This window comes from Cystoisospora suis (assembly GCF_002600585.1).
Source record: "Cystoisospora suis strain Wien I chromosome Unknown contig_440, whole genome shotgun sequence".
NCBI classification, from domain to species: domain Eukaryota; phylum Apicomplexa; class Conoidasida; order Eucoccidiorida; family Sarcocystidae; genus Cystoisospora; species Cystoisospora suis.
In genome coordinates this window covers 1,206-11,140 of record NW_027153241.1, presented here as the reverse complement: position 1 = coordinate 11,140, position 9,935 = coordinate 1,206, and the positions used below count along the sequence as shown (strand labels likewise).

The following is a 9,935-nucleotide window of genomic DNA, read 5'->3' as shown; positions in this document are numbered from 1 at the left end:
ACACCACAAGGACACGCTCCCGGAACGTTCAGTTTCGTTCTGTGGACGGGAGGCAGCGAAGAAACCGTTCCTCTCTGACTGCCCTGTGCGTGAAGTCATAGCCCACCGGTGGTGGTGGTGCTGAAAACCACCGCGTTAAACCTACTCAGCATGATAAAAACCTATGTTCGGGACCATACGCAGAGTATTATGACCCACATCTCCTGTTAGAGTGTATGGAAGAACAGGTTTCGTATTATCTGGCCATCCGTAGAGACTGAGAAGACAAAGAAACGACACAGGGCATCCCAGAGAGACAACAGGAACACCGGTAGCCGTAGAGGAGACTGATTGATCAAAAACAACTGATGGTGATGGGAGAGGATTAACCTGACGATGGAAACCTGCCTGTTCTCTGTTGGGCGCGCGATGGGGGGGACCATCTGAAACAACGGCTATCATGGTATATTACTCGGCTGCGCGAGTGCACACGAGTACAGCCATTGACTCGTATTGGCCGCTGAAAAGAGTTTTGAAGTGAGGAGGAGGCATGCACCTCCATGGACCCGCGGCTCTGCGGTCGACCTTGTTAACGATGTTGCCGGCTTTCGGGCAACCACTGGAGGCTTGGGGGGTCTAACTCGGACGTGTGTTAGACACCCGAAGCTTGCGTGTTGCGGTCGGTCCATTCCGTCACCGCAGTCAATTAGCTCGTGGTCCTGTGATTCAAAGCTCTGACTACACGCGATCTCCCACGTTTCCTGCAGCACATGGACCGCCCGTCTAGGGGAAATCGGCTGTGTAGTTGTTCTCGTAATATGCTGCATCCTTCAAATCCCTGTTCTTTCCGCATCAAATTCGACGAAATTACAAACTACTCTGGCGCACTTGTACGTGCACTACCCCAAGAAATATCCTTCCACATGCACGAACCGCGTAGCACCGGACCCTGTCTCTCGCTCTCTATTCTTGGCCCGGCTCCGGTCGGAACGGTCCTCCATCTGGCGCTCGGTAGGCTTCCAAAACTTCCGCGAAAATCTGGAAAAGAAGGACAAAATGGTTCACCGGCATAGTTGGTCAACAGGCCAGGAATCATTGGGAAAGTAAGGGCAGACATCGGCCTTTTCTGGAAGGCGAAGGAGTAAACACGTAGACGTCGTTAGATTCTACACAGAGTTGTATTTTGTACCTTAGAATACCTAAAGCGGAAGCTATGTTGGTGCTCTCGGGAGTAATACGGCGGCATATTGCACCACCATCACGTTACACTGTCACATCGTACAGACAAGAAAGCTTCACGAGTGAACTCTTGCTCCTACTGTGCGCTACGGCATGGTGTACCATCTGCTCCTTTGCATGGGGACGGTCTAATGATTTAAATCTTTCATCGATCGGGACGCCAGATGGACTCTTTTAGCCTCTTGGACACCCCGAGATATGACAAATCTCTCACCTTAGGCGTGTCTACGCGGCCTCCAAGCTTCGCGCACAACAAGAAGCAGCCTGTAGGAGACAGCAACATTTAAGACAAAGTTGGAAGGAGCGCACCCTAAAGACACTGTAGAGCATTCATCCCGTTAGGGTCAACCGCAACACTGTGGCAGGAAAATCAGTCGTCGAGACGTACTTCGTTCGCACTCCATGGATGAAGTTGTGATCGAGTTATGTCGTAGCTTACGAAGTGACCCGTCAGACATAACGTCTCAAGAAAAAGAAACACCTGACCGATTGTGCGTTTGTGGCTCTACAATGTCCTTGACACAACTTCTAAGTAAGCAGATCATCTACAGGCTCCTGCTACTGCCGTAGACTTGTCAAGAAGTAGTGCCACTGCTCCACAGCGAACCTGCAAGCTTGCGGTGAAGCGAATAAATTTCCGGCGGAGGAGGCCGCTCGCGATTCAACATGACCTTCTGCATTTCTGCATGCAGTTGGCCGAATACATTCGAATTTCTGAACGAGTACTTCGGCCTCATATCATCCTGCATAGAAAAGCAGGATAGGTAGGACGCACACTCAAGATGATTACGGTCTATCTCTACGTAGAGTCTCGGCACAACAAAGATTACGGACTGTGAAACAATTGTTAGCCCTAGAGACAAAGATCTTCTTTGACAATGAAAGTGGATGTGAATCTGACTGATATGTTTGTTATGGCCTAGTCACTCTTGAATGGCAGCTTCTATTGCTGTGGCGAGATCTTTGGTTCATGCAAGGGGCATAACTACCGTATTATCGGGGGTTCATGCAAGGGGCATAACTACCGTCCTTTAGTCGGGAGTCCTTGCCCTCGCTATATTCTCGAGCGACGTAGAAAGCTATGAAACGCAAGTTAATTTGAAGCTCGCAATATAGAGTTCTTCACGTCAATGAAGTGAACCCCGTGAGTCTGGCATGAAACGGCCGACGAACAAGGGAAGATCGAGAAAGAAAGAAAAAGCAGCAGTCCGCACTCGGCCTTTTATCTGTCTGTTTGTCGCCCTTTACATTCGATAATACACGTATGATTTCTTCTACACGTCAAAGTGTGAAGCCACAAACGTTTCCAGCTGCACTCCGTCTTTCTTCCTCACTGCCTCCAGATGAGAGCTTGAAAAGCACGTCACGTAAGTCAGAGAGTAAGAGGTACACCAGAGTATTTCAAGAGAGCCGGGTGACTAACCCTTACCCTAATTTGTCATGCTTTCATCATCACAGGATTCAATCTGTCGCTTCCTTTAGAGAGAGTATCTGAGCTCGGAGATCGTATTATAAACAGACATGACGGCGCCTATACGTAGTGGTGCTACGATGTAAACGGATCACCATGTCGTTGCCATTGGCAGATATACATACCGAATCATACCTCAGCAGACACCACTCACTGTACACCCCCTCATCAATGAGTAGACTGCGAAATACATCTATCTAAACACGCCAGTCACGGCGAAAACATACATTGTGGCCGAGGAAGCTGACGTCAGTCTTTCCCACTCGACTTGCCTGGTGATTGAGCGGTCGAAAACACTGTGCAAACGCCAAGAAGACATTAGCCTGAGCCTGAAGAAATTCTGGAGACGAGCTCCCACCGAAGAAGCCGAGTTCCGCAGCTAATCGTTTCACGACGGCTTCACGCTGATCCAGAGAGAATCAAAGAAAGCACTCCGTGGTCACACGTTCTGTTCACGAAACTATACAGACAGAGCGCGTATGCACACCCGGAAGACATTGTCTATACGGGGACAGATTCTCTGCCAGAGGTACTCCCTGACAAGCAGTAGAGTTTTTTTTTTCAGACCCAGCTTGGAAACTCAAAGTTCCAGTCGCTCTTTTCCAGAAAGAGGGCGCACATGGAGTAGACTGGCACAGCGATTCTGCAGTGAGCCAGCGTGTGAGAATGCCGGCTGACAAGCGTTCTCTGTGCAGCTGCGACAACAAAGTGCCTGTTGAATTTGCCCTTCGCTCCGTCTTCGTGGAACCCTCCACGGTGACCGGCTAGACAGACAGCCACCCTGAAGCGATGTATCAGAAGCACTTTTGTTCTTTCTTTCGAACTATCACAGTAGTCTATCCCTTTTCAATACCTTTGAGTTGTATCTATGTTATATAGAGCATAGCCTTCGTTGCGAGAAAGAGCGCCTTTCACCCGAGCGGCTTTTTCCCCGTCTTACCTCGTGTACTGCCGCATGGAGCAACCGTAAGTACTTATCTATGAACGCAGGCTCGTACGTCCGTCCTGAATGACAAGGAGGGAGAACAAGAGTCGCGAGCTAACCCCTGAATGAACTTGATAATACTGGTACACGTGGAAGTTGCACCTTTTTACATGATGGATAAAAATGGCTTCACAAACGACAGTTAGGTTTATAACATTGCAGTAAAGACAAACAGCACATGGGAAACATGCATATACTTGCCATATACATATCTACGCGTATACCCCTGTGCGTCGACACATACGTCTGGAAGATACAACACGAACCCGGGCAGCCCTTATCGAAGGTCTGTCTGCCAGGCCGTCCTGTATATACACCTATGCTGCGCTGTACCTCATGGACGTGATCCGTTTCCGCTGAAAAATGATCAGCTATACACATTGGCTGTGAACCTCCGAGACTCCACTACCGCAACCAGAGAGATGAAGAGCTCTAACGAAAACCTCTGTGGTATACAATAGGTATGGCCCCTACAAATACAGCAGCAACAGAGGTGTACCCTTCGTCCCACCATAGTATTAGGCACTGCAAAGCAGCGAAAGTCCATTCAAGAGGTAAAAGCGAGTTTATCACCGGAAAAAAACTTAGCAAAAACGCAGACAAGAATGCGATTGGTTGTTCTCATACACACCTGCTCCAAAATCGATTAACGCGAGAGAATCCTTCTCGGCCAAGTAGAAGAAATTCGATGGATTCGCGTCCTGCATGAGATCATACATAGGAGATATCCGTATGGGTTCCTTCGTAGCACAGCATGGTGAATATCCAGGGCCAGACGTGCCTACTATCTAGAGAAGAAGTTATTCATAAGGTTAAAAAAAGAGAAGAAATTTTCTCTTTTTCTTGTTGCTGTAGAGACAAGACGGCGGGAAGAAACTTGGGGGAGCTGCCAAGCCGGGACTCCGTCCCTCTCTCTCTAGATATACGCATATACTACGTCAACAGAAAGAAGTCCCGCTGTGCCCATATAACATATATAGTTGGATTATCTGAAGACATCTGTGTATACGCCGAGCCTGCATGCAAGTGACTTCCTCGAAGAGACGCATCCTCTCGTTGCTGAAACGAAAAAGAACCTAAAGGAATACTTACAGTGTTCAAAAGCCGATAAACAAAGATCTCCGCTAAAACAAGCTTGAGGAGTCTCTCGGAGATGGAGTCTCGAGTGCTCTGTAATATGATGGTAGAACACGAGAGAGAGACAGAAAAACACGAGCAGAAACAATGCGAATCAAATTCTCCTAACAGCCTTTCATCACGCGTCCTTCTCTCAAAAGAAAAACTTAACCTCTTGACACTCTTTCTAGTACGTGCGCTGAGCCAACCACCCGGGGCTACGTTACTTAGTCCTGTGAGAAATAGATCGGGGTAGACAAGGTGAGCTGAGAGGCAGGAAGTTCTAGCTACAAGTGCAAAACTCGCCTCTGTCTCTTACTCATCCGGCTGAACAGAACGTCCCCTCCCGGGGACGTCATCTTTTGTTCCATTCGCATGCGCATAAGATACCACAGCACAGGGCGAGGTAAGGTAGAAGACAAACAAAGGTTATCATCCACACTTTCACATATGCCTCCACGGCTAAGTGCCTAGACATTGACGCATGAACTCGGGAGTCGGCCTCTGTGAAGAGAGACGCCTTATACAAGGACCGGGGACCCGGCCCTACACCTATCAAACAGACCGCTCCCTTCTCTCGGGCTATAACTGCGGGAGCTGTCCCCTCACCACTGAGAACCCGTTCCTATCTACTTATGTGGTGACCAAGCAATATTCGCGGTCAGTGGCTGGACCGCGCGAGGTCTCCTCTGTCAGTTGTCTTCCTGTTTATGTAAGGCAGGTAAGAAAAGAAGAAGTCGGAGGGTATACTCTGAGTAACATGTATAGAAGCCAGACGTACTAGGAAGCAGCACGATAGGACCCTTACACTACATTGCTCTTCCCCCACCAGCCTTGATAAACAAAGAGACGTGTTCGACGCTCCGGTCTTGCAGTCAGGATCAGCGAGGGGATCCTCACAACTCCGGGGGTGCCCCATGAACAGCCACAGTAGGCAAAACAGACAAGGTAGGGTACAAGACAGAGTGTGTCTATACTATCCCTGCTTTGTGGGTCTTTCTCGAATTTTGAACCTGAACCCTATATAAGATACGAAGGGAGTGACGCCTCTGCCGGTCAACAAACGGCTACCACACGGAAGGGTTCGAAGGCTGTCTAGAGCGACTTCTGTCTGTACACAGTGACCCATAGTGACTCGCATGTCTCGTTCCTTCCTATCCGATAGAGAGAGAGATCCTCGATCTACAATTTCGACAAAAGCGTACCTGAGAGATGTCCTGACGTAATGCGACCTGCTCGAAAGGCAGCTGCGCCCCACACATATCACAGAGCCAGAACCCGACTCGACAGAAAGCTCGAGGTGACGGGAAAGGTAAGGAAAGAAAGCACGTCTTTTGAATGCCTCTCCATTCATAGACACGAGGGAAAGAAGCGGCACGTCGCCGTAGAGAAACATTTCTGAACGCATGCACTTGTTATGATCTCCGTTTTACACAACACTCGAAAGTGTCGACATTTAGCGAGCAGCTAATCCACAACCCAGACAACCAGCACGGCTTTGATCCCAGATGACTGACTGACATTCTTTGATTTGAGCAATACACAGGCAGAGTATAATATGTTTTTTTGTCTAAAGCACCCCGTGCAAGGAGGAGACGCATCCTTCTTTCTGATGTCTACGGTACGGCGCGACTTCAAGCACTTACCCCTTCAACAAAGTCGGTTACGAGAATCTTCTTTGTAGAAATCTCTCCGTAGACTCGAGGAACGTAGAAGGCCGAGGGGAAATCACGCTCCAAGAGAAACCTAAGGAGGAGAATCGCAAAGAGGCAAAGAACTTCAAGGACAGCATGCGGCCTGAGAGCATCTCACTATCCTTATGGAAAAATGTTGTTGAGGAAAGTGTAGCCAAGAATGACAGACACGTCTCTCGCCGTCAGCTAACTCGCTACCTAACTTGGGAGGTACCGTATATCACAAAGGCGAAAGAGAACTCCTCGTGTTACACTTTTTTGGTGACTCGATTCTTGATACTCTAGATTTGCTAAAACAGGCTTCTCCCCCTGTATAAACTGTATTGGACAAGCACCCTCGGAGATGTTGCGAATTAATGAGAACCCTTCAGTGTCCCAGCCACATCGACAACACGGCACAGAGAAATAGAGGGTAGAAAAAAGCAGAGTAACTATCACCAAGAGTCTGGGGGATCGCCGCAAGTCAAGTTGAAGCGATACTGTAGAAACCCTGGTCGTGATCGTCTCCAGAAGAAGAGAATCTTCAAATAAAGACAGCAGCGGCTTGTTCCTATGTTGCGCATGGATCAATGCTGTGTACGGAGAAAGAGAGGTCTCCATCCAAAGGGTATGGAACGGCAACAGCTCTTGTTAACGCTCGCGGAAGACCACAAGGAAGGAACTGTCTCGGTTTGGACGTCAACGGGGTGAGACAAAGCTATAGCTGGATGAACTTGGAGGAACTGAAGAGGAGAAAGCGTGAATGCGCGGCCTAGCTGTATTCTATTCTTCCACCACAGGAGGTGTGTGAAAAGGAGAACTACGTACGCGCCATGCAGCTGTGGATATACGATTACACGGTATAGAGTATATTACCGAAAATGTTCATAGAAACGCCGTTCATTACGATAGTCACATTCGGCGAGAAGCTCTGTTTTCATTTCATCGCACAAGACATCCAGGAAGAGGGAGCGCGGTAACAGCCGAGTCCACTGTACCAGCATCTTTAGATTCCTCAAGTCCGAGGAAATCGATTCAGCGACGCCTGCAATGCGAAAAGAAAAGCACGCAATGAAAGGGAAGAACTCCCTTGCATGACTCAGTTGTGTTGCGGAAACTTCAGCGATGTAACTTACAGATAACTACTGGTGAAGTGGAACGTACAGGAATATACTTGTCTGTCATTAAGGACACGCTATACAGATAGATAAGTAGATACACGGACTAAAGACAGATGGGTAGATAGATAGATAGATAAATAGAGAGAAGGAAAGACAGAGTCATGCACTAGCGGATGGATAGATAGATAGATTCCAGCGCTAAGTGGACATGAAGGTCTTCTATCGAAGAAGACCAAGGTAAGACTTCCAGTACGAGTGCTGAGCAGCCTTAACAAATACTTGAGTATCCGTCACCTCTTGCCTTGATTTCTGCAAGAGATCGAAGACAGGTCACCCACCTCCACAGTTTCTCGTACATTCTATGACCTTCCTGTGTCCGGCCAAGAAACTGAGGGTCTCTTACGAAAGCGCCTACTCACCGGGGAATTGAACCTTCACCGCGACATTCCGACCATCAGGAAGCGTGGCCCTATGCACCTGCAGAAGTTGACATCAGGCAGACAGAATCATATCACTGCCCATGCGACTTTGCTTTCCTTGTTTATCAGCTGCGCTCGATTGACCTCGAAAAACACTTCCCTTCTCGACGTACCCGTGTCTTGCGTCGACAATTGATAAGTCGAAATTGAGTTACCTCACAGGTGTGGACTGCAGAATGGAAGATGGAGGTTGAAGCTAGTCCAGCTGTTACACCACGGCTCTTTCGATAGCTTTATGAGGCAGCGAAAACTCCACCCGAGAACCACGGGTATAAGAAAGCCTTACTACCATATAGACGTCATTTTCTTTTCTACATGGTACGGTCGACTGAGACGCCTCGGTCAAGTCGCTAACAGCTTGGGTAACAGCGCGTGATCCGCACGTCCACTGCGAATTGTGTACACTCATGCAGGTATGGTGCACTACGCGTCTATCCTGTCTACCCGTCTACGATGAGAAACATGCGCCATTACACTCTCTTGATTGTAGTAGAGTTAACTCTACCGAAATGTATTACGGTGTGGCAGCAGATCCGCTCCAGTCGACCTGAGGAAATTCTCTCCTAGGTGTGTATATCTCCGTGTGTCTGGCCTACTGCATGCCAGCAGAAGCTCACATGGACCCGGACGTATAGTCGTCAGCTCTGGCAGCGAACGAGATCTGTACATGCAGTAGGCGCGGTCACCATCCAGCCGGAAGATGGCAGGACGTAGCACAAGGGATGAGGGGGTGAAGAGCCGGGCGTTAAACATAACTCATGTGCTGTGAATGGCCTCGGCTGATCTACAGGGAAATTCCCACCGGAAACAAAAACGAAGAATTTCTTCGGAAAGATATCGCACACAAACAGCCTGAACTTACTTGGCCTATCGAAGCTGCGGCGAAGGGAACCATCTCGAATGAAGCGAAACGGTTGCGCCAGTCTGGACCGAGCTCGCCCTCGAGAGTCTGCGTAGGAATACACATCCAGGCCTTCCAAACCTCGATGAATGAGAAGGGTCCTTCTCTGTTCGTATGAACCAGCTGAACAATCTCCCCTCTCCGCATGTGTGTGTGCGCTTGCTATTCTCTCGGCGCCACTACATAGACGTGAGGATGCATAAGCAAATGTGTGCCTGTGGTTATGATAGTGGAAATACCTAGTCCAATCAGCTGAAAGTTTTGCGGAAGGGACGGTGAAGGAGCTTGTAGCCTCCCCCTTGGCCTCGCAGGTGTCGTGCTCTGTTGAACGACAGGCAACCGGAGATGCGTGGCTACACTGTGTTGTTGTGGAGTTCTTCTTTTTAAAGAATGTGAATCTCTATCTCGGTTCGGAGGCGAGAGACGAGAAGGCAAGACGAGTCGCAGACTCAGATCTACGAAACCTTCCCTTCTCGGGGTCTACATCATCTCTGGAACAGCAAAAGGCTTGATACTTCTCTCTAGAAGGGGCGATAGAGAAAGCAAACGCTCTCTGCTTCTTCACAGGGCCATGCTAGAAGGTCTAAAAACAAAGTGTGTTTTTTACCACGAGTAGCTGAGACTCAGGCATTACGTCTGCGCCGTCTCTGTGAAAAGGCACAACAACAGACGTACACATCATCCGTCACTTTATAGAGAGTCCCTGTGAGTACACATATACGTATACCTATATATATGTATATATACTATACCCCTCATCTCTCCATATTGAGGACACAATGGACTGAAAGAGTCGTGCTTTCGCTTCTTCGCAGTCGAGGTGGCAGAACATGTCGACCGCGTGAAAACGAAAGCAGGACATGCACCAGTAGCTGTTGATAGGCAGCTAGAATGACTAACGGCGCTTGGAGTGCTGAAACTAATGCATGAATTCTCAACCCACCATACGGAATCCGTAGTACTCCAAACAT

At 48.7% G+C, this 9,935-nt stretch overlaps 1 protein-coding gene across 1 annotated transcript in view; it reads right to left on the bottom strand.

Annotated features, from left to right (window-relative positions):
* Positions 1 to 29: 29 nt before the first annotated feature.
* Positions 30 to 9,935, bottom strand: part of CSUI_001111 (abc1 protein) — a 10,364-nt gene continuing 458 nt past the window's right edge. The window contains exons 2-14 of the mRNA XM_068061317.1: positions 9,572 to 9,611; positions 8,926 to 9,012; positions 8,004 to 8,061; positions 7,340 to 7,508; positions 6,437 to 6,536; positions 5,996 to 6,037; positions 4,767 to 4,844; positions 4,306 to 4,375; positions 3,630 to 3,694; positions 2,917 to 3,093; positions 1,826 to 1,961; positions 1,433 to 1,482; positions 30 to 1,017 (exon numbers count right to left, since the gene is read on the bottom strand). Coding sequence (XP_067926704.1) covers positions 943 to 1,017; positions 1,433 to 1,482; positions 1,826 to 1,961; positions 2,917 to 3,093; positions 3,630 to 3,694; positions 4,306 to 4,375; positions 4,767 to 4,844; positions 5,996 to 6,037; positions 6,437 to 6,536; positions 7,340 to 7,508; positions 8,004 to 8,061; positions 8,926 to 9,012; positions 9,572 to 9,611 — 1,147 coding nt within the window. The 3' untranslated portion in view covers positions 30 to 942. The remainder of the gene's footprint in view (positions 1,018 to 1,432; positions 1,483 to 1,825; positions 1,962 to 2,916; positions 3,094 to 3,629; positions 3,695 to 4,305; positions 4,376 to 4,766; positions 4,845 to 5,995; positions 6,038 to 6,436; positions 6,537 to 7,339; positions 7,509 to 8,003; positions 8,062 to 8,925; positions 9,013 to 9,571; positions 9,612 to 9,935) is intronic.